Source organism: Gossypium raimondii, chromosome 12, assembly GCF_025698545.1.
Source record: "Gossypium raimondii isolate GPD5lz chromosome 12, ASM2569854v1, whole genome shotgun sequence".
Classification (NCBI taxonomy): domain Eukaryota; kingdom Viridiplantae; phylum Streptophyta; class Magnoliopsida; order Malvales; family Malvaceae; genus Gossypium; species Gossypium raimondii.
The window spans coordinates 48,101,429-48,126,564 of NC_068576.1; the positions used below are offsets into that span (position 1 = coordinate 48,101,429).

Here is a 25,136-nt window from a genome sequence, read left to right on the forward strand (position 1 = left end):
AATATGACTCTTCATGAGCTTCCCGATTAAAGGCTCTTTGTGAGCTTCCCTTTAATGCTCGCTTGAACTTCCTGTTATATGGATATCCGGTGCTTCCTGTTAAGTGCTCTTCAGAGCTACCCGTTAATTGCTCTTCGGAGCTACTCGTTATGGGCTCTTTGTGAACTTCCTGTTATATTTCCCGGATAAGCTTCCTGTACAAGGCTCAATAAGCTTCCCGTTGTAGTGCTTGAGAGAGAGATTTATGTTTAAGTGCTCATAAAAGCACTCCTAGATATGAATTGACGGATTTATAGTATTGTACACTTCAGGTGTACTACCCAAGTATCCATCGAGATTTCAAATGATTCAACGGGTGAAATTCTGACATGAGAATATGAAAAATCAAAATGAAAACTATTATCTATATATGCATGGAATACTTGGAAACTTGATACCTAATGAGTTCATCCTTTTTCTTGTTATTCACATGAAATACATGACTAACATGTTTGTTGAGCTTATATGTGTTAGGCTAATTGCCAAACTGCTTTGGATGTATTATGCATGTTTATTATATAAGTAAATGAATAGTAAGTTAATTTTCCCGTTATACGAACTTACTAAGCATTAAGTGCTTACTCAGTTGTATTTCCTCTGTTTTATAGTACTCGAAAGCTCGTTGGTTTGGAAGCTTGGCGGAGATCACTCACACTATCCACCGGCCCATTTCAGTACCATTATGAAACTAATTTTGGTTATAATGGCATGCATAGGTTAACTTGGTCATGGTTGGCATTTTAAATATTTTGGTTGTAACTAGCCATTGGCATGGCTTGTGTTTGGTATATTTTGATAATTATTTATGGCCTTAACATGTTTGATGTGTGAAATTGAAATGGTTTAATGATGGTAAGCATATGGATGAATGGATGGAGATAGCATAATTGACAAGGTATGCATATATGTAAATTTGATCAATTAGGTAAGATTGAGTATAGGAATACATGTGATGAAGTATCATGCATAAGACTTGGTTTTGGCTTGGTTTAAATGTCTTGAATTGGTGAATATGTTTAAGTGTTTATGTTGGTGGAAGGTGAAATTGGGTGAGGAATAAGGCTTAGAAATGACATTATTTTGTCTACACGGGCAGAGACACGGATATGTGTCTCAGCCGTGTATGACACACGGCCTAGTGTCACGGACTTAGAATTTTTCCACACGATCCGTGCGGCCTTAGGCAGTTTCTTTGCTTAAAAACGCCTAAGTCAGCCTAACTCACAATGATAACGGATTCAACAGTAAAAACACCTAAGTTAGCTTAATCTCGCAATGATAAAGGATTCAACAGAATCCCCTCAAGGCACACACGAAGAACAGCAGAAGAACAAAGTAAGAACGAACTTTAAAATATGAACAAAAGCAAGAATGCTTGGGAGAAAAGTTTGAGTAAATGCTCTCTACATCTCTTATTCACAAAGAATAATGAAACAATGAATGGAGTCAGTACAACTGAGGGGGAAGCTCTCTATTTATAGTTGAGCTCCCCCAAAACCGAAGGTCAAGATATATTTACATCGACGGATGAGATTTAACCATATCCCTTAATTTTAGGGATTTACAAGATAAGCCTTATCTAATCTAATCTTTACAAGATATATTAGCCTAAGTTGCCATCTCTTCATTATCGGGCCAACTGGGCTTCAATCTGACAGGCTTGTCTAATAGCTCTTTGAATCGGGCCAGTTCTCGTAGGCCAAATGATCCTCATCTAAGCAATAGACCTCTATTGGATGCATTTGGTGCAATGGTCACGGGCTTTGAACTGCGGCCCGTGATATTCTCCCCCACCCATTCTCGCAACGTCCTCATTGCGACTTCCGAATTGCACTGACATGATTCGCCTTGGTCTCGTCTCAGCGCCTTAGCCTTTCTCTTTCTTCGGGATTTTTGTTTCGGCCTACGTCGCTTCTTCACTCAAACCGTCCTACTCATTTGTACCTTTGCATTTACTCTGGTCAATTGTCTCACATGCATCAGTTCTTTTTCCTTGAAGTCCGATGCACCACCCACCTCTCCCATAGGTAGAAGCCTTGTCGATGACTCAGCCAACTCCGACACTTCACTCAACTTGAGCCTCATTGGTTCCAGCTTCACTGTTTTCATCGCAACTCTTTCCTCTAAGTCCAATAACAAACTTACCTCTTCCTTGGGTGAAAGCCCCTCCGATGACTCACCAAGCTCAGACGTTGCCTTTCTTTTGACTCCGGCTTGCTTTGGACAGTTCCACAACTCATGCGGACCACGGCACAAGAAGCACTTTACTCACTTCTTTTTGCTCCTCTTTGCCCTCTTGGCTTCTGCTTTTCCCTTTCTCGAACCAAGCTTCTTGGGCTCCTTATCTGCTCCATCGTTCCCTTCGATGACAGATTTCCTCGGACACTTCTGCAACCTATGCGGACCATGACACAAGAAGCACTCCACTAGCTTCTTCACGCTTTCGGCCTCCTTGGCTTCGACACCCCTTGCGCTCGAACCAAGTACCAAGGCTTTACCCATCGGCTTCTCCTTAAGCGCGAATTTCTTCGGACATTTCTTTAACATGTGTGGACCATCGCAAAGAAAGCATTTCAGCTTGTCCCTTTTCCTCTTGGGTTTCTTCTTCCCAACTCGTGGTTTCCCATTACCACCATTGTCGCCGTTGCCATTGCCATCAACAATATCTTCCTTGTGATCCATTTCACATACGCCCCTTTCCTCGGACTTGGAAGACCCAAGCTTGTCTTTCCCTAGACCAAGCTTGACCACTGACTCAACTATCGTCATGGCTTCCGACAGCTTTTGGACACCTCTTTGTTCCACCTCCTGTCTGACCCACGACTTAAATCCATTCTGAAAAGCAAGCAATGCTTCTTCCTCGATCACATCTGAAACTTGGAGCATGAGTTCCTTGAACTCTTGAACATACTCCCCCACTGTGCCCCGTTGCAATATACCTTGCAACTTTGCCCGAGCTTTTTCCCCGGTAAACTCTGGGTAAAATTGTCCCTTCAACTCGCATTGGAACTCTTGCCACGTCCCAATCTCACCTGGTCTTTTATCTGTGGTCCTGCCTCGCCACCATAAAAGTGCAATGTCGGTAAGAAACATTGAAGCAGTGTTTACCTTAGCCGCATCATCCATGATGCCTTTGGTACGGAAGTAGTGTTCCATCCTTCATAAGAAATTATCCACATCGCATGCAAACCTTGTCCCCACAAACTCTTTCGGCTTCGGGACATCTTCGTTACTGAGTGCTGCACTTGCCACTCCCTTCCCCACGGCTGCTCGGCACAAAGCCAGCTCTCCCTCGAGCTCCTCTATTATTGTACTCAAAGCCCTCGTCGTGGCCATTGTTTTCTCCTTCAAAGCCATCATCATGGCCTCGAGAGCATCGTTTCTCTCCGTCAGCTTCTTCCTTTGGGAATCTAGCAACTCTCGCACGTTATCCCTTTGGGAAGTGAGACACGTGGTAACAAATTCCCTGGACTGCTCCCTCAAGTCATCAATGCTTTCCCCAAGCTCATTGTTTGACTCTTTTGCATCCTCCATGGACTCCTCAAGTTTACCCACGCATTCCTCAACAGCCGACAACATCTCACTCAAAGACTTCATCGCCCACCTTTGTTCGAACTCTTCTTTCGACATCCCAACGGTGCCTTCGAACCAACTCGAATATCACTTGGTTCAAAACATGGCTTGGATACCACTTGTCACGGACTTAGAATTTTTCCACGCGATCCGTGCAGCCTTAGGCAGTTTCTTTGCTTAAAAATGCCTAAGTCAGCCTAACTCACAATGATAACGGATTCAATAGTAAAAACACTTAAGTTAGCTTAATCTCGCTATGATAAAGGATTCAACAGAATTCCCTCAAGGCACCCACGAAGAACAGCAGAAGAACAAAGTAAGAACGAACTTTAAAATATGAACAAAAGCAAGAATGCTTGGGAGAAAAGTTTGAGTAAATGCTCTCTACATTTCTTATTCACAAAGAATAATGAAACAATGAATGGAGTCAGTACAACTGAGGGGGAAGCTCTCTATTTATAGTTGAGCTCCCCTAAAATCGAAGGTCAAGATACATTTACATCGACGGATGAGATTTAACCATATCCCTTAATTTTAGGGATTTACAAGATAAGCCTTATCTAATCTAATCTTTACAAGATATATTAGCCTAAGTTGCCATCTCTTCATTATCGGGCCAACTGGGCTTCAATTTGACAGGCTTGTCCAATAGCTCTTTGAATTGGGCCAGTTCTCGTAGGCCAAATGATCCCCATCTAAGCAATAGATCTCCATTGGATGCATTTGGTGCGATGGTCACGGGCTTTGAACTGCGGCCCGTGACACTAGCACATGGGAGTGTGTTCTGGCCGTGTGTCCCCTGCATCTTAAAAATTCAAAACAGAATGCTCAGGAATTTTCACAGGGCTTGGCACACGGACGTATGGCTTGGCCATGTGACCCTTGCACTTAAATGTATTGTAAGTCAAAGAGTTACATGGGCTGGGGACACGGCCGTGTGCCCTATTTCAAATGCCACACGGCCTAAGGCACGGGTGTGTCACTTGGCCGTGTGAGCCACACGAGCGTGTGCCCCTGAGATTAGGAAAATTTTTAAAGTTTCGCGAAAAATTCTCTTAGTTACCGATGTAGCCCCGACTTGTTTCTAATATATGTTTTGGGCATCGAGCTTATATAAGGAACAATATAATTAATTTATGATATGAATGTTAAGTAATATAAAATATCCGAGTTTGATATGAAAACTCTAGTAATGCTCCTAAACCCTGTTCCGGTGACAGATACGAGATAGGGGTGTTACATAAACGATTTACCTTTTTTTAAGAAATAGCTGGCTGAATTGTTAAAACTTTAATGGTATTAACATGACAACTTGTATGACTGTCTATGTATACTTCATTATTAACGTGAACAATTCTTTTAAAAAATTTTGTAAAAAATTTTGAAATTTGTTGAATGTTCTATTTTTTTTTTTGAAATTTTATGAAGTATCGTAGATTATCACGTGAGTTTCTAAATCAATATTGTTAAAATTTTAACCATTCAATCAACTTTTCCATTAATAAAAATATTAATTAATTAATTAAAATTGAAAGTTAAATACCAAAATGATAAAAAATTAAATCTAAAATAATAAAAATAAATATTTAAAGATAAATTTATGATTGTGAAAATTTAAAAGCAACGCATATATAAAATAATAGCATTTCTTTCAAACCCCAATAACAAACATTATTTTGAAAACAAATCTTTTGTTTTATATAAATGCGATATTTTGGGGATTAGATATATAAAGTTTTTGGATTTTAGCTTTCAATAGGTGTATCATAGAAATAGGATATTACCTGATTTAGAAAAGTTTCAAAAATAAAATCATCTCCACATCTAACATCTTTATAGTAGAACTGTTCATAAATCATCTGAATTCAGTCGAGCTAGGTGATGCGCATTTTAAAATTTTAAATTAGTAAAGATAAAATTATACTTTAATTCACTTTAAAATGATAAAATTTGATTTAATTCTTTAAAAATTATAAAGATAGATGTTATTAAAATGATGAAATCGCATTTTTACTATCATAAAAATTACAATTTAATTTCAACCCCTAAACAGATTTTCTGGCTTTCTCCTTGGTGATCGGTCTAAACAGCACATTTACCATTAAATTATATTTGAAATATATTATATTTTTATAATTATTACTAGAATCGTAATTGGCCTGAATTAAAATTTACTTTGCCTGAGGCTCAGAGTTCAAAGATTGGAATTAGGTAAGTTGTTTTCGATGTGAGTAGTTGGTATAGTCTGGGGCGAAGCTAAAAACATTTTTTAAAAATTCGAAATTAAATTGTAATTTTATAATAGTAAAAATATAATTTCACCATTTGAATAATCTATATCTTTATCATTTTTAAAGGATTAAATCAAATTTTATCATTTTAGGGTTTAAAGTACACTTTTATTTTTACTAATTTAAATTTTTAAAATTTAAAGGGTATAAATAAAAAATTTCCCCTGCTAGTGGTACAAATATTTATGTTGTAGTAAAGTGTTAAATAAAAGTCCAACCAAATCGGTAAAAAGATATTATATCCAAAGATAGAAAAAAAGGTAGTTGGTGTGGTCCAATAATTTCCCCAACCTTAATGCTTGACCATTGAAAAACATGGCACTGCCATGGCATGCATGGCGCATGCACTCAGACTTTGAACATTGACCCTATAATTTAACCTTATCTCTATTATATTCATCCACCTTATTTTTTCGTATTGTTATTGATGTGTTTTTGTCCATATTTTTAAAACATTTTTCACATATATATAACATACTTCAATTTCATATGTATAATTACTTTTATCTGTAAATATAATTTTGATGAAGATAAAAATATTAACAATTGGGATTTACTAATATAGACTTGTAGTAGCTGAAACAGATCGAAGCACCTATTTTTAACGAAGTTAACATAGATTAGTAGGTATCAAATGGTACCAACCAACAATTTTGCTAAAATCTCTCGTTCAACTCGTGGTTAAATAAAAGCATAGTTTGAAATTAATGACACCACATGCTTAATTTTTCATAATTTCAACTTAAATAAGCTTACTATTTAGAGTTCAATTAAGAACTCTACTACTTATTGGATGAAATGCTGAATGAGTCTTAACTCGATTGGCATCGGCATTGTTGTTAGTGTAGGAGGACGTGGGTTCAAGGGTTGCGAATGAGTTATAGATAATTACTTTTAAATGTTAATAAAAATATTGCTTTTTAAAAAATATTATTTATTTTTTGGATATAATAAACAATAATAAACATTTTTTAAAAAGCAAATGGTGTGAAAGGTATAGTAAAAAGATGAAAAAATTAAATATATAAAAAAAAGATACATGTCACCTTTCCAATATTGTTTGTGGAATTTAAAATTCTACATCCAGAATATAAAATAATTATCCAATAAATAATTTCATATTTAATAGGTAAATACAACATTTAAAGTAGCTAAAACTGAATATAAATAATTTTATTTAGGGCTAAAATGAAAGTTTTAAAGTTGAAATTCACTTTAATAAAGTGTCAGGTTGTGATTATTTGATAGTGTATAAAAATCATGTGAAAATCTTTGTAAAAATAAAGACCCAAATCTAAGTCCTACTCTAAACATTAAAATTAGTTCCTAATTAAAGAAATTAATATATAAATTAGTTAGTTAATTTTGATTTGATTAATTAACACAAAAAATATAAAATAATTAAGATTAAAAAATATTAATAAAAATTGATTTTGTCAATAATCTTAGAAAATATGTATATTTTAAATCACAAATTCTAGTTTCTAACAGCAGATTAGTCTTACAGTTAAACCGTTAGAATAGTTAACCGAACTGTCTTAGTCTTTGCTGCAACTTTTAGGACCGACTCATGGTCCCGATTTAAGACAACCACTTTCTAGAGAGAACAAAACTAAAAACACTGTATCAACATTTTATATATGTTGAAAAAATATAACACAAATGATGAAACAATATGAATATACAAATTATTAATCTACATCCATTTAACGCAATATAAGATGAGTATAAGAATGATTAAATGTATTCCTCTTCTCCATTCTCACATCAGATGATGGGTATTTAAGTGAAACAGTACGGTCAGCAACCGGAAATTTAGGGCGAAATTATGAAGTCGGTAAATCAAGACAAAGAAACAGTAGTTCCTGGAGGGGAGGGATCTAGAAAATACAAGCCCTGACATGTGATCAGTCGGTCCTAGTTTTCTTTTGTCTTTTGTTTTCCTTTTTAACCTTTGTCTTTATTGCTTTCTTCCTCCCTAGTCTCATATTTAAGTAAAGTTGGGTTAATTCGAATGCGAGGGGTTTGGGAATAGTGTATAATGAATTTAAAATTTTTAAAATATTTTTAGATTTGATAAATCAATATTGTTTGAATCTTAACTATCATACTTACCATTTATATAATAATTGAAACACACATCCTAAATTTCAAATTCAAGTTCCCTAACAATGTATTAAGCAAATCCTTTAGGGTTTTAGAATCGAATAGGTGGTTGAATTGATCAGTTTATTGCTCTAATTGGTCAGCCTAATTCGATTAAATAAATCACTAAAAAATTATAAAATTTAAAAAATCTGGTTCAACCATCCCGTTCGATTGGTTTTTAGTCTAATTCAATCAGTCCGTAGCGATTCTCAATCTAAATGAACACCTTCAATCCCATTGATCTGATTGACTGGTCCAACCTAATTTAATCAAGCATTAAATCCTGTCAACAAAATATGGAAGGATAAGATGACAGTGTTTCTATCTATTTAATGACGTTTTGATTTTTCATTATTAATTTAAATGTATTTGATACTTTTACGATTATTTAATATTGAATTATACTTATTTAATCATGATTACTTTTTGTTAGATGTTTTGAAATATCATATCTATGTTTGCTTCATATAAATATATAAAGTATCGTTCATAATAAAATTTTATTACAACCCAAAAGAGTGGAACTAACCAAAGGGTAAAAAAAACACTGTAATAAGCACATCTTAATGACACCAAAATAACACACTTGACCCACGTCTAAATGAAACCAAAAAGCACCTCAGTACAAAGAACTTCATAAAGCACCAAACTACATCATAAAAGCACCAAAAGTTCTTTTACAAAACAGCTAATCACAGAAAATCCACTTCAAGTATATGTAGCCCTCCTAATGAATTCAATATTTGCCAATTCCACAACTACCTCTTCTTCTTACTCCCTAAGAGCCCACATTTCTTCTACTCCTTAACCATGTCTCTCTTCCAGCACACAGTGGTAGCATCCCCTCAATATTTTCTATTACTTTAATGTCACCTACTGAAATAGATTTCTTTTTTCCTATTTTCTTCTTCTTTTCTAGCAAAATCCCTAAGTTACTTGAACCAATCTTCATCACTACTATCTAACCTTTTCTCTTGGATCTAACCTTTCATCACGCATACCACAACTTCAGATTGCCCAACCATATTACCAACTAAAGGGATTTCATCTCGGTTCGCTGCATCAAGGCCCTCCACTTCAAACTTCAAAATCGCTTTATTAAGCTCCCAGTCCATTATAAAACCTGAATTGTTTCAACCCTCATCACACATGATCTGGAAAAGTTTTCGTGGGAGAGCTCAATCATTATAATTGTATGACAGTGAGACTACAAAGAGCAAGAGTGAGAGTGAGATTAAATCATCTTGTACTGTTGAAATTATAGAGGATTATTCACTAAGTAATACTTCGCAAACATAAGATTGGATACGAACTACGTAATCAACTGATCGTGTTCTTTATCTTACTTTTTAAATTTTAAATTGTTTTCAATAGTTGCAATTCATGTTACAACTTAACTAGCAACTCAACAGCTGTCGATATTGTATATTACACTTTTAATGTATAATTTAAATGTTTTTAAGAGTTAGAATACTTGTATAAGATTGACCATACTTCAAATTAAGAAAGGATGCATTTTACAAACTAGTGTAGTGGTCATTTTCAGCAACTGGCCTACAGTGTAAATTATACTTTATTTTTAAGAGTTGGATTACTTGTTGTATTCAAAAGGTTTAGCTTAAACTTATGGTAGTGTTTAGAAATTAATACCGTATTTGGTTGGAGTGAATGGAATAGGGCTGTAATGGAATAGAGATATAATCAGCAATTCAATTGTTTGGTTCAATGGAATAGAATATAGTTGTAATAGTATTCTTATGTTTGGTTGAATGCATATTGATGATTTATTGGTTGAGCCGAGGGTTGACGCGGATGGATATTTTTTGCTACTTTAGACTAAGAGAAAAAAGCAAGTGTTTCAATCTCTAAACAGTTGTCTAGATCCTACCATATCTATATTAGATTTTCATGGGCCAAGCTGCCGAGATTTTAACTTTTCAACAAAAGGAAAACGAAGATTAAATCTTTGATATTAATAGTAAGTTTAAATTGGTTTAATTATTTTTATTAAATTATAGAGTAAAAATTTAAATGTTACAATATATTTAAAGTATTTTTATATATTTGGAATTTAATTTTATATTTTTATTTTGAAGAATTTAATTCCTTTATTTTTTAAATTTAAAATTTTAGGCTTATTTGTTAACATTTTTAAAATTCTTTAGTTAAATTCTTGGTGTGACATTTTGAAATAAAAAAATTCACTTGGTATCTATATAACAAAAAAATAACATTGTAATGTGCCTGAATTTAGTAAAGAATTTTAACTTTGCTAACAATTCTTAAAATTCATATCATAATTATAATTAGAATAAAGTATTTAGACTAACTATTTTAATGTTAAAGAAAAGAAAGGAAAAACAGAGGTAGGAGTCCATTAGTAGTATAGATTTTCAAAACCAATAATATCTTTATATGAAAATTTGATATTGTCTAAAATTATATATGAATTTAATATTTTTATCGGCATTTTAATATATATTATATGTACAAATAATTAGATTATTTATTTGTAAAATATATACTATTTAATTAAAATCAAAATTTCATATAAATAATTATGTCGAATTAAATATTAAATTAAAATTTATTAATAAATTTGAGATTTATTCCATTTGCATTTCATTGTGTTATCTAAATGGATAATGTAATAAATAGAGCCTGAAGTTTAGTTGAAAAACCTATAAAAATCAATAAATAAAATTAAAATAGAAATTAATTTAAATTGTGAATAAAAAGAAATTTAAATAGATAAATACATCGTATTAAGAATATTAAATACATTGAAATTGTACATCATAGTGTTTTCATTTTTCTTGAGTTGCTATTGACTTAACTTATGACACTAAAAATTCCTATAAAAATCAAATGTTACTTTAGTTAAAATGACAAAATTGGTAAACAATATATTTAGTGTTTTGAGTTTATATTCCATAAGCATGAATTTTTTTAGGTTTTATATAAAAATACCATTAAATTAATAATTATTATTTTATTAAAATAAATTCTTTTAGTAATTTAATAATTAAATTGAGACCTAATTTTGGATGACAACAATTCAATCAAAATCTTTGTATATAATATATATGTGTATTGCAAGAGACAAGAGGAACCAATTTGGTAAGATGTAAACATCTGTATTTTGTACATTTTTCGTAGATATATATAATCTTTATTTAAAAATTCAATTAGATAGTTCATAAACACTAATTTAAAGATTAAAAATATTTGACAAAAATTTAGACTGCTTCATACAAATTAAAATAAAAATACAAATCAAAACAATATATATAGAGAGAGAGAATGGATTATATGAAATTGTGATTCCACTCCATCCTTATCATTTTCCGATGGGAGGATGATCAATCATATTTTCTCCTTATTTTGAATTTTTTAGTTGGATTTGAATTCTTTTAGGAGGAAAAAGATAAAATGAGGAGGAAAATTTAATTTATCATTCTCCTAATGGAAAGGGATAAGAATAACGTAGAATCATAGATTCATACAATATTTTCTCATGTATGTAAACCCTCTTAATTAAATTTTACCATATTATATATTTATATTTAAAAATTATTAAAAGTGATGCTAAAGTTCTCTTTACTTATATAAAAATATATGTATGCCTTAGTTACCAACTAAATTTTGACAAGTGTGCGAACTTTGCATTAACAAAAAAGTCTAATATATTTTCATATAATTAAACAAAAAGTATTTCATTTCAAACTGAGTTAAGCATGGCCAGCACAGTTGTGGGCCAAAGTAATGGAGAAATATGTGACAAATGGGGTCTCCTGTTTGATTATTTTAGGTAAATCAGAAAACCAACAACAAAATTTTATTTTTTAAATATGTTTTTATCAACTACCACATTTTGCAATCTAACCCTCGAACTCTCTTTATAAGCAGCCTACTTCCTCCTATGTCAAACTCCACCACACCATTATCAGTAATTTATATATAGTGTTGGAAGGAAAAGAGCAAAAAAGGTAGCTAGGGTTCTTCATGTCTGGAGCTTCAAACAAAATCACAGATGATGAGCTCAATGCTCTCATCTTAAGACTTGGAACATTGCTTCCTCAGCTCAATCATGGCCGCCATGGCAGGGTAGTGTTTTCCTCTCTCTTTTCTTTATCCTATCCTCCTCTATTGTTTCCATGTCATTGACAAGGCTGAAGTAACTGAAAACCATGCATGGTTAGGCAAGCTCTTTAGTCTTTACGATGACAATGTTCTGGTAATAACTGAACAATAAACAACAGGGAACCCTATGATCCTATGCAGACATTTTGGACTGACAATCATGATCAGGATAAACTGTATTATTTTATGTAATAACCCTTTTTTTGGTATATGATTTTATGTTTGTAGGCATCATCATCGACAACGAAAATTTTGAAAGAAACATGTAGTTATGTCAGAAGATTACAGAAAGAAGTAGATGATTTGAGTGAGAGGCTATCGCAATGTCTAGATTCCATGGATATATCTAGCTCTGATGCTGAATTTCTTACAAATTTGCTTCAACAGTGAAGCTTGTCCCCTTTCCTTTCTCAAATTGTCTCAAGTTTCAACGACAGACAAATGCTCGTGTCTTTTTTTTTTGGTTATGTGAAACTGTTTCTTAATTAATATCCCAATTTGATTGGGCCTGGGAGAGTAATTAGAGTATAAATAATGTATATAAAAATTGAAAGTACTTTTCCAACTTTCATTGTATGATTGTATCTGTCTCATCTTGTTCTTCCTTCTTTGTCTCCATTACACTAAAATATTTTGGTGTTGGGCCCATCGAATTACGACAATTAATATCTTTTATTTTCCCTCAGTTTTCCTATGTCTATGCCATTATTTTTTTTCTGAATCCAAGATTTTACATATTTTTACCACTCAATTTTGATCATATTTCTTCATTAATTATACTTTTAACCCTATAAATTTTGAAAAAATAAATCAGCATTTAAAAATATAATAATTGATGTTTGGCCACTCCAAAACTTTCATATTTAGTTTTTCAAAGTACTTTTAATTTGACTTCTTCTTTTTATAGAAATTTGTAATATATTTTATGTCTATCGTACGTGAACTTAAGTTTGTAGTTACTATTTTTGAGTTTAACTTAATTAGATTGGATTATGCAAGTGGGTGGGTGGTTAAAAGAAAGAGTAGTCCATTTTTTAAGGAAGGAGAGGTGAACAAAGTAATGGATTGCCAACAACAAACATTACATGAAATGTCAAACTCCATCAGTAATCCAAATAGTAGACAATCTGTAAAATAGGTGTTGGATAGTTCAATTATGGTCAACCCAGGGAGCCACCAGCTTGCTATCCTAGCACTGCAAAGAACGGGTAGTTATCGCTGCTCTGTGAAACCAGCCTCACGCATTACCATTCTCCCTAGGATCCCACGAGACTCACAGCTTTCGCTCAAATCCCGTGGATCACTCCTTGCTTGGAAAGGGCAGGCCGGTGATTTGCCACAACGAATCCGACCGCTTAAGCCAGACCAGATGTTCTATAACCCCAAATACCCCACCTGGGTCACAAGCTTGCGTTACCAAGCTCGGCGAATAACAGCACTGCTTCCATCCTATATAAATAACATGAACACTTTTCCTAAAATACCTATGTGGGATTAGTTTACCTTTTCTGAGTCTGCTGTTGTCAGGTTTTTTGAGTTTAAGACCTTATCAGCAGCTTAAATTCAATGCTCTGATTAATATTGATGATTGACAAAGATCAACTCCACACAGTCAAGTGAAACTAAATAGGAATTTCCATGTCTGGACAAAACCCTGGCATATTTGATAAACATATCAAGTGCTAAAATGATAACCCCATGTCACAGGCATGAGTTAATTGAAGAATAGCAATATTGTTTTTAATTAATTAATTTTTTTAAGAATATATAAAAATATATATTCTATCAGGACATTTTTCATTCCATTAAGGCTGAATCTTTTTGGATCCAAATATCAAAGTATAAAGATAATTTTCCTTTTCAATTCCCACAAATAAATCAATCGTTGTTGAGACTTAGGGGGCTAACTCCTGGATTTAGAAAGGATTCTTAAAAGAGGGATATTTTGGAGTGAGAGAAATGTCTGGGTATTCAGTGATAACAATATCGTTCATAGACAGCCTGACATTAGTCTTTTTTGTCATCAGAATCATATAAAAGTGACCACTACTAGACAATAGTTGTATAAACTGGTGTGACACTGGAAAATATCGAAATTGAATAAAATTGCAAATAGTCAAAAGTTGAGCTAGGGACTAATTTGCAAAGGAGAAAGAAGTGTAGTAAGTCTAATGTGAGAAAAGAAAAGGGGCTTGATTGGTGATTTAACAAAAACTAGCTATGGCAATTAAATCATGATTAAAGATGGTGGGGATTAAACTTAATTTCGTCTTTAATTTCCTTCACCATTGATCTATTAGCAATGAGATAAAATAACCTTTGTGAAGCAGTGAAACAAAACAAAAACAAGCATGAAAATTACAAGTGACAGAAAGTAAGCGTAATATGAAAAAGTAATTCGGAACTTGCACTATCTACCATATCAAAGTTTCAAGCAACCTATCATAATTACATAACATTACACAACCATTCATACTTCTTCACACTCACAAAAATGTCTCTTTCCCAGACACTTCATCTTGACAGCATATATGTATATATTATGGGTTGTTACTTGCTACACATAGAGCTACAAGGTTCAATATCTGTAGCCATCGTCATCATATATGTAACCACTGCTCCTCGACTTGTCAGCCTGCAAACCCATGGAAGAACAATGGATTATTACAAAAACCAACAGTAGTCAAATTTTTCAAGAGCTTCTATCAGTTAATAGCGAACCAACATGAATGGATGAAAATAAAAAGATGCTGTAAAATCAAACTTCCTTGTATGAATTACAGCTCGCAAAAACATGTAACTGAAAGAGAATCCGATCATTGATGGCATACCCTATGAATGAGCTTCTCAAATGCATCAGTCCCGTTCTCTTCAATGTATCTCTCGGCAGCAGTTAAAATATCATCTGGTTTACTGAAGAAGTCCTTCTTCCTCGGGACATACCAGATGTTAATTGTCTGTTGTGGGTTCATAAAGAAAGGTCTCAAATAATGCTCGTAAACATAAGCAGCACCACTGAAGTACGGGATGACCAGCCAGCAGGTGAAAATCAACTTCGCGTGAGACCAGATTGGGATCCTGTATTCATGTTCTCAAATGTTTCAGCAAGGTATAGGCAAATGCAATTTCTGAATGTGCATAATTATGATAAGAAGCCTTTAGCATACAACTTCCCTTCTTTAAAACCAGCATAAGTATCATGAAGTTTTTCGCACAACTATCCGAGAAACTAAACCAGGGCAAAGAAATATAAAGATAAGTAATTAACACATTGGTGAAACTTCAATATAACCAAGTTAGATTTATCTTGGCAATGCTTTCCACTTTTTCGATGGAATCGATTTGTTGAAATAAAGTGAGTTGAAACCCTTGGTAAAGAAATGGGTTCCTCTTCTAGTGGATGAGAAGCTAATTAAAGAATACAGCAGGTTTGGTCACCTAAATTGTCAATTTTATAAGCACAATAACCATTTTTTTTCTTGAGTTGGTCAACTAGAATCATAATTGTTTAATCAAATGAAAAATCTGAGCTTTCCCTCTCTCAGACACCCCCAAAGCAAAAGAGAAAAAGTTAACTCGGATTCCCGGAAACGGGAAATGTATATATAGGGATAGTGTTAGAGCAAGAAATGTGCTATCTAGGAGCAACACAAACTTGATCATTCAAGAGCATAAAAATTTACCATTCAATGACTTTGGCAAAGGTGAGTTCCAGCAATGTAATCATGGAATAGAGAACCCAATATGTAAGCCATTGTCGGTCATCGGCACGAGACTCGGATTCAATTGCCCTAACTGAGGCATAACTGTTTAAGAATTCAATGCCATGGAACAATTAAACCAATTCAAGTTCAGACAACTTGTAAATTACACCAATTAAAAGGGTAAGAGAAAAAAAGTAAATGAAACCCCAAAAAGATTGAAAAACACACTCACAGAGGATACAGAAGACTAATAACTGGCCTGCAAAATTAACCCAAAAACCAAATTAGAAAATAAAATATTAAAGATATTCAGGAACATACACACAAACAGCTTGAAGTTAAAAGTATACAATAAGCCTAAAACTCTATTTCTGTTCTCTTAGTTGATGTTTTAAAATTTACATTTTTTAAAGTAGCAATAGCATACATATATAAAATACATGACCCAAAGTAGAAACAAGATAAATGGGGCAAGAGGAAATTACCCAGCAAGAACATCAAAGTTCTTAAAAAAAACCTTAAGAAAACTTCCAGCCCCAGATCCCATCTTCACTTTCCAAGGCTCTTTTTCTTTCTGAAACCTCTGATATAATTAAAAAAGGAAACTAACCCAAAGCTTTGGTTTTGTTCTTATTGGGGCAGTTGCTTGAGTGACAAGTGTGTTTTGTATGCGTAAGAAAGCTGAGCTGCTTAAGATGCTAAAAGCTGGTTTGTAAGGAAGGTTGGGGTTGTTTGGCGGTTGGAATCTAACGGTGGATAGTTTAAGAGTGACTAAAATGGACGGCTATGGATGTTCCTTAACTTTCAACAGAAAGAAATTTAGGGGCTTCTTTTGCTTATTCGTTTGGTGGAACCAATCACTCTCGTAGGAGAAATACCATGAAAGGGACTTTCTTCCACTGGAATTACATGATTGCCATTTCCTTTGTCTACGTAGCTCTCATATGAACCGAGTCGGGCCGAATTACCATTTCAAACTTCTTAGCATTTTGTCTAAACTTGGTTCCGCTGTTAACTCGGTTTTTTTTATTAATAAAATTTTCAAATTAATATTTTTATTAATAAATTTAAATAACATAATATGATTTTATTATTAATTAAAATTTTGAATTTGAATTAGTAAGTTGACAATTGACTTTATCACAACTCAAGCACAATATATCTAAAGTGATTGTAATCACTTATATGATAAGGAAATCAACCCTGGATATTTCAAAGCGGAGAGCAAAAATTGACAAAAGAATCCAGTATTTACCAAACTAGAGAGGACAACAATAAAATCATCCCTAAAATCACTCATAAAACTAATATTACATGCATAAGCAAAACTAAAAAGTATGTCATAAGAGTAGATAAAAACTTTTAAAACCGAAGACTTATTAAACAATGGAAAAACAAACAATATATATATATATATATATATATAAAACTTAAGACAACAAGTGAAATAATTTATTACTCTGAAATATTCTGAAATAAACTTAAGACAACCGAAGAGTCACCCACTTTCCAAGAAAAATTACTGGTTACCGATGGAGTTTTAACAAACGACAAACACTGTCATTTATCCATCACAACTTGTGAAGACAACAAAAAAAAGGGTTGATTGGAGAGGAAAAAGGCAAGAGATAGCCAACTCGACCATAAACCAATGCCCTTTTTATTTGGGAGTATTGAATACGCCCATAATTCTAAGCTTCATGTTACTCTTCCCAAGAGACATGTCAGATCCAGGGCATCCCAATTCAATTGAAGGGGATGACAGTTTCTTATTCCTAATCTGTAAAATAATAATTTCGATCAAATCACACGTCGCAGTATACTAGACCCTCTAATTCTTTAAGAGGTTTGTCAAAAGATTGGTGATATAACTAGGAAGACGTTTCAAATACCATACATGAGTTATTGGACATGCTAGCCTTATGTATCCCATTTGATATCTTTGTATCCAAGAACCAACAAATTCAACTCCGCATTGTTCACAAAATTTAAGGCCCTCCTTTTGAATCCATTTGAACAATGGATTTTTCATGTTGTCAAAGAGTTGAACAATGAAAATAGATGGCGAGTGCCTGATCGAATTGATCGGGTCATGGAGGAACAAGGTTCAAGTCTACTAGTCCATTAGGATGCCTCAACTGCATGTATCACTGCACTTCCACTTGACACTTGACACCTATCATAATGATAAACGGCTCGTCTCACCATGACCTTCTCTTGAATTCTCCAAACTTCTGTCACTCGATCCCCGCAGGGACAGAGAACCCCTTGTCATCTCAGCTGTGTTATCGGAGGCTTTAGGAAAGTCAAAATAGGAGAGCACTCATCTTGGGGTGGGCTTACTACATAGATGCTTTCAGCAGTTATCCGCTCCACACTTGGCTTCGGTGGCTGGCACCACCACTGAGCAAAACAAAATATAAAGAAACAAATAGTTCGAAGGAAAAAAAGAGAATTTTTATAATAACACATGTGAATAATATTTAAATATCTATTTTAAATGTACCAAAAAGAATAACTATTTTTAGATAAACCTAAATAACGTTAGAATTTTAAATCCAGAATAAATCGCAAGGTGGAATTCATGAAAATTGCAAACACATTAAGATTTGATAAGTCAAATTTTAAAGATTAAAAAAAATACTTTCACATTCGAAAGCTGGTGACTTTTCAAGTAAATACATTTTATTATTTTCATATCAACACAAAATTTTAATTCTTTTGATAATTGACATTTTATTTAGTTTGAATTATATAAACCTCATAATTTTCATGAGATTTCACATCATAAAAGCATAAATTGGTAAAAGGAGAAAGAAAAGCATTTTGAATAAATATTCTTAATTATGTAAAACGAAAAACAATATATCGTTTCATTCACCATCAAGGGACAACATCATAAAATAACTTTGTGATATTTTAAATAAATAAAAAGAAGGCCATTAATACATCAAATCAAACTCGTTGATAACATCCCAAATTCATGTTTGGAGTAGTAGAAAGGTATCTTAACATATTTAATCCCGGCCAAAATAAAACTATGAATTGTACTCTATCGTAACAACTCTGTAGGAGAAATGGAAGTTGAAATATGCTTAAAATTGCATCTGAATTTGGAACTTCAGGTACTTGAGCAACCCATTTGGAACCTGCGCACCTTCATTTTTCCATTTAAGGCAAGGGCCAACACATCATATTCCTCCACATACCACAGCTCCTTCACCTTTGCCTGTCATCAAACACAAAACCAACCAATCATATTTTATATATATTGAGCACGAAAACACAGTTGACATAGATAACAAGGCATTCACATTCAACCATGTCCTTGCCGGTAGGACTAATCCTATGCCTAGTACAAGAGGATTCACATATTTGATGTTCACGTTCTTTGACAATGTAACAAAAAGTTCTAGTGCTCGAGTACTTCCTATGATGCGAGAATTGCATGCTAACTAAGAAAAGATGGGGAAGAATTGACAAATTTGATGCCATTCTCTTGTTGTTCTTCCACAAAATGAGCTCAAAAGTTTCCCAGAGCCATGCTTTCTACAAGTTCCACAGTTCAACATCAAAGAACTTAGATATGGAACATGATACAATGTCCTTTAAAAAACAGGGATTACCTCAGTTCACGACAGTTAAAATGGTAGCAGCAAAGTAGGGACCAAGAAACTCCCATCCCGAATACTAATATTTTCATCATAACAAATGTGCCTTTGTTTATAGTCATTTGCATGCATCTCTGATCCAATTATCATTGTCATTCTAGTTTTTGCAAACAAATTTACATCATATTGCGGAAGAACAACCAAATCATGCCGTGTTTCTATCATGTATAGTTGTTACCAAGACTTTTAAACAATCTTTAGTTATCATTAGATGACTTTCCTACCAAAAGTTCTAAATATCACAAAGGATATCCGATTAGATTAAAAGACGTATATGTTTCAAGCAGGTACTAAGGTAAAAACTCAATTATGAGCAAGAGAAACCAAGAAAACAGAAAACCTACAGTAACCATGGTATTCAGTACAGTTTTTATGGAAATTGATTTGGGTTACGATTGGAAGTATTTGGTTCAGTTCAATTTTCTATTCATGTTCAAACCAAACAGAATTTTATATTTATTAAATTTCAATACATTTAAATTTTTATGATATGAAAATCAATAATTTACATCTAAGTTACTGAAGAAAAAAAAAACTTAAAAGCATTATATAAAAAACATAACTTTTTTTAATTTAAAAAAAATGAAACAATCCAACCGATTTTGACTCGGGTAGATTAGTTATCAACTGTATTTGATTCAATTTCAGTTCCAGAATACCACACCCAACCAGCAAATGTCTTTTCTAAAACAAAACTGTATCTTATCACTTTCAGGTGAGAATATCATGCTATTGTTGCATGAATTGTCAATAGGGCCAAAGACAAGATTTGAAGTTGAGTTCTTTCTTTTCCTTTTTGTAGTTCAGATTTTAGTTATTTATATTAGTTGAAATAATATGCAAAATAAAAGAAACAGTCTTGCAGGAAAGTCAAAAAAAAGGAAAAAATAAAAGTTAAGGTTCAATAAAAAAAAGTACATATATCAGTGCATTGGAGTGCTTGACACCATTGCTAGCATATGATTTTGTCAACAGAGGAACCTGGCTTCTATTTCCTCATTGTGAAAGTTATAACTAATAAGAAAATATTCAAAAGTAATAAGCAAACCATGAAAAAAAAACGAATTTTGTAAAAGTTATGAGAGACATCAAGTATGATATTTTAGGAAAAAACAATTCTATGAAAAGTGAAAAAAAACATTTATACAAGGAAATATTGATAATACTCTCTTTTTTCTTCTTTACGGAAAACAAAACACACAAGAATTAAGTGGAAAGTTTGAAAAGCTTCAACTTAGAAGTTATAAAAAAGTTACGGGGGCCAAGAATAGAAATAAATAAAAATAAAAGACTCGGAGTTAAATTATGATTTTCAAGAAATTTAAAAGAGAGGAGAAGGGGGTGGCCGATTAAAAATAAAGTAAATAATCAAAAAGTGGGGATCATGCACATGTGAGATTTCATGCATGGGCGGATTAAAAATAAAGTGATCAATCAAAACATGAGGATCACGCATAGGAAGCTATTCAGACAATGAAAATGCATGCCAAGTAATGATACAAAGTATAACAACTTGCCTTAAATCCACGGATTTCATTGTTTAGTTGAGAGACTAGCTTATGGAAAAGTTTGATTGGATTTGAAGTACTATCAGTGTCCTGCATAAGACATGCATTGTATACATATATGTAAGAATATGAGCTTGAACCAATCACATAATTCTTGTAACTTCAATTCACCATTAGATCTAAACAAGGAAACTAATATAACAAGCTTTGCCAGCCATACTTTTGCCATAGTGGCAAAAAGTCGCAGTTTACTCATACAAGAGTCAAGGGAAACTTTACAATGCTTGAGTCAGCAAATGGGCTTCTCTCAAATTACAACAGCAATAACTATGTAGTATTTCATGGTTCAAATATCATGGCAATATAAAAAGGAATGAAAATATACATGTTGACCTAGGGAACTCAAAAGAACATTGAAAGGGATGAAACAAAGAAGATGAATTTGTGATTGAAAATTCAGTCTCACAATGTGTGGGTTTAGTCCAACATTATGTTGGATTTATCCAGTTATTTTCTGGTCCATTGGTTAATTTCTTATATGGATGTAAAAATTGGCATTAATTGTAACTACTCTTAATGTACTTCTATACGTGTAACTTCATAAAAATTAAGAATAAAAAGGAAACTACTGTAACTGGATAGAACTTAAAAATAATACCATGAGTGAAGCTTTAGGGTGACTCAGAAGCCTTGCAAAAGATGTGTGAAGAATAGCCTCATCATACTGCAAAAGTAAGCAAAAAAGTTCTATTTTAAAATAAAAAACATTTCCTTTACAGTCACATAAATACTTATGATTGTCAAACAAGACAGAGATCCTAAAAATGATGCCAAAACCATCAAATAAGAATTAACAGGCCAAGATATTACCATAAAAAAGTATAGCCCTTATATTAGCAATGTTGCCATTTCTTTCTTTCTTCTTCTTTATTTTTGAAAGACACAATGTTGCCATTTGAATATTACTAGTTTAGTCAAAATTAAGATTTTCATAAGGATCTTACAAGTTGCTTCTCTGGTGCTCGTGGAAGTGCTGTTCTCAATTTAGCACGAATGCTTACGGGATCCGTTCCAGAAATTACCTAGAGAAAAATAAAAATGTTATCTGGCACTAAAAAGTATAAAAATCCTTTCTTTCCTTTTTCAACAGCTCATTTAGGAAACAGGAGACTATAAGTGAAGGACTAACCTGCCAGCAGCCAAGAAGCACACCAGTCGAAGTTAAAACTACCCTGTCTAAGACAATTTCTAAAGGGCATAGCCCTTCTGCAACAGCTTTAGCAGCAGCTGCTTCATCTTCAATCTGACAAAAGAAAAGAGGCTTCAAAAATCGAACCCAACATCTAACAAGCAGAAAAAAGAGGTAACAAAATAGCTATAACAGGCAAGTTACCTCAATTTCAGAGGCGGAAACAGGTGCAATATGATGTGATGCGTGGAACATACTGAAATGGTACAAGCTTGAGTTCTGAAACCAGATCGCTAACCAAAATATATAAGCAAGCGAACACATGAGAATAAATGCAGAAAAAGCAAAAGTTATCAATTAAATAAAGGAATAAATGATAACTTATCTAAACTACTCTCGTTATTAAAAGAAATATCAAATCAGTTAAATAGATAACAGAAAAATGTGGAAGAAACAGCAACACAAAAATATACTTCTTTACCACAGATTACCTTTGTCAAAGTATGGATCAAATACTTGCTTTACAGCCTTCCTGTGACAAACAAAGCATGCATCAGAGTATAATGTAAGGGCTAACCCCTCCCTCAACCCACAAAAACGGCTAAGCATAAAATGGAAATATTAAATAGAAGTCCCCTTTAATTATCTCTAAGTCCTGTAAATTATAAAGCCAGCTTCAACTCTTAAAACTTTTGCTAAAACGGCATGATGGGAAATCACACTTAACTAAGATCAGATCAAAGTTATTAGTGCAGGCATTTTACTTCTGGGGTCAATATTCTGATAAGAAACAAGTAGGTCAAAAATTTAATAAAAACAACAAATGGAAAAAAACATTCCAATGAAACAAAATTTTACGAGATGGGCACAGAGTATTCTGTGCTCATATACAAAACGTTGGCCCGTACAGGAGGATGTGCTGCCTGAAATGAGAAGGAAAGCCATTATTAACCGCTTGTACGGAAGGATTGATTATAGCTCGGTTGACTCATATATTACCTTAAGTACAGGTGTTACAAATCCATTTTTCAAAGTAAAGAGATCTGAAAGTGACAGCGATTGAGAAGTTTCACCATGTTTAAGAAAAGCTGCTCCATGCTGGTCCAAATCCCTTTCCATTTTATCATACAATGTTGATCTTCGATTGCTATTTGCCATAGCAGAATCTGATAAAAATATCCCTAACAAAGTTAACACACTAAAGTCCAAGTGTGCAAAGCTTGCCTGAATTTGTGCGAAGCTCCGATTTAAAAAGAAAAAAGAAAAAAAAAAGGCTATCAATTTAATTTTTTATCAATAATTTGATAAAAGAATATTACAAAATGAGAATTTTAATAATAAGGCAAGCATGATGAACTAACACCACGAATTCACTGGCAACATTATGTTCTACGGATCTCAAACATAAAACCATCAAAATTAAGTGGTGTCAGGTAGCTCAAACAGTCATCCAAAAGAGTTCAACCTTTTAATGCATATCATAAAAGCAATATTAAGTAAAAGGGAAGACTGTGAATCAATAAACACACACACACACACACACAACATTTACACTCAAAATCCCGAATCCTAGCAAGAAAACGCGAAGTTTCATCAAATCCCAGCAACAAAAACACATAAACCCAGGACAATTTTAAAGTTCATATGAAAAATTAGGACATCATGATGAACAACTAAGCTTCTCGTTAGTTATTTTAAAGCTAAAATGCGATTAGATCTTAAAAGTCGTCATATTTTCAACTTTAATTACCAAGAAAACTTGATAGAAGAAGAAAGAGTACCTGAAGAAGGAAGGGAAGAAAGAGAGGTGGAATTTCGGAGAGCCAATTGGAAGAGAAAGAAGAACAAAGCAAGAGAAGAGAACCATATTACAGCAACAGTTTTGGAATGGCTCCACCAATTTCTAACTCTACCCATCACCATTCTTTTGCTTCTGTTTCGAGGTCTTCCTTAAAATAGAAGCTACGAATGCCGACGTTTGGTACGGGGCCAATTTTTTCCTGCCCCGACTTCCACCAGACGTTAAAACATTTTAATGCCTTTGGCCCCCCAAACTATACATGTTTTCTCATTTTCCTACCTAAAACTTTTTTTTTTCTAACTTTTCTGCTTATTCAGTTCAATCATTTTGTAACTGTGTTAAAAACTGATTGGTAAATTGCTCCTAGTTACAAAATTGCCACTTAAATATTCAATTTTATCTTTTTAGTCACCCAACTATGTTGGATGTTTGAGTGTTTCCATTTTTATGTTAGCAAGCCGGAGACCAAAAAGGAAAAATGGAATAGTTAGATGACTATTTTGTAACTTTTCATGGTGAGTGACCAAAAAAGAAAATTATTAATAATTAGGTAATCATTTTATAATTTTTTATAGTTGAGTGACTAAAAAAACATAAATGGATGAACTTTACAGCAGTTTACCAAAACCGTTTGACATATGGCGTCAATCAAAACATATCACGTGACACCTCAATCAATCAAAATGTGTCTCACGGCGTTCATGTTTATTAAAATTAAAAAAATATTTTTAAATCAAAAATAAGAAATAGGAAAAGAATATTTAAATAATTTAAAAATATACATTTTACTTTTACTTGTGTTGACTAGGTGTTGACCAATGTTGACTAACTTTCATTTCAAATTTTTATATTTTAAATTTTCATAATTTTAAAAGTTATTAGGAATTTTCTAAAAATTATATTTTTTTATTTTAAGTTTTAAATTTTAATTTTTATTTTTAAATTATTTAAAATATATTTTTATGTTACTTGCAATCTATAATGAGTTAAATTATTTATGCGATTGGAAGATCCGAAAGTTAATGAATTAGTAATTGAAAGAGGGTTAAAACTTGATTTACAAAAGATG

General features: G+C 33.0%; 3 protein-coding genes across 6 annotated transcripts; 1 reads left to right on the forward strand and 2 right to left on the reverse strand.

Annotated features, from left to right (window-relative positions):
* Positions 1-11,999: 11,999 nt before the first annotated feature.
* On the forward strand, positions 12,000-12,770 carry LOC105762505 (transcription factor ILI3). Its single transcript, XM_012580278.2, has 2 exons — positions 12,000-12,158; positions 12,423-12,770. The coding sequence occupies exons 1-2, from the start codon at positions 12,057-12,059 to the stop codon at positions 12,582-12,584; spliced, it is 264 nt and encodes an 87-aa protein (XP_012435732.1). The 5' UTR covers positions 12,000-12,056; the 3' UTR covers positions 12,585-12,770.
* A 1,810-nt stretch (positions 12,771-14,580) lies between these two features.
* LOC105764636 (HVA22-like protein a) lies at positions 14,581-16,649 on the reverse strand. Its single transcript, XM_012583289.2, has 5 exons — positions 16,384-16,649; positions 16,131-16,157; positions 15,878-16,000; positions 15,026-15,272; positions 14,581-14,829 (listed from the first exon to the last, which is right to left on the reverse strand). The coding sequence occupies exons 1-5, from the start codon at positions 16,443-16,445 to the stop codon at positions 14,773-14,775; spliced, it is 516 nt and encodes a 171-aa protein (XP_012438743.1). The 5' UTR covers positions 16,446-16,649; the 3' UTR covers positions 14,581-14,772.
* Positions 16,650-18,797: 2,148 nt separating this feature from the next.
* On the reverse strand, positions 18,798-24,281 carry LOC105764637 (hypothetical protein). Of its 4 annotated transcripts, XR_008191934.1 has the most exons (11): positions 24,048-24,280; positions 23,266-23,506; positions 23,125-23,189; positions 22,758-22,798; positions 22,471-22,559; positions 22,267-22,380; positions 22,082-22,159; positions 21,736-21,801; positions 21,087-21,167; positions 20,488-20,583; positions 18,798-19,127 (listed from the first exon to the last, which is right to left on the reverse strand). XR_008191934.1 is itself a non-coding variant. In XM_012583295.2 (10 exons), the coding sequence occupies exons 1-10, from the start codon at positions 24,187-24,189 to the stop codon at positions 19,020-19,022; spliced, it is 951 nt and encodes a 316-aa protein (XP_012438749.1). In that variant the 5' UTR covers positions 24,190-24,281; the 3' UTR covers positions 18,798-19,019. The 4 variants fall into 4 exon arrangements, 3 of the variants coding, with proteins under 3 accessions (XP_012438749.1, XP_012438748.1, XP_052481306.1); XM_012583295.2 differs by lacking the exon at positions 20,488-20,583 and having other exon boundaries at positions 23,266-23,432; positions 24,048-24,281; XM_012583294.2 differs by lacking the exon at positions 20,488-20,583 and having other exon boundaries at positions 24,048-24,278.
* Between the last annotated feature and the right edge of the window lie 855 nt (positions 24,282-25,136).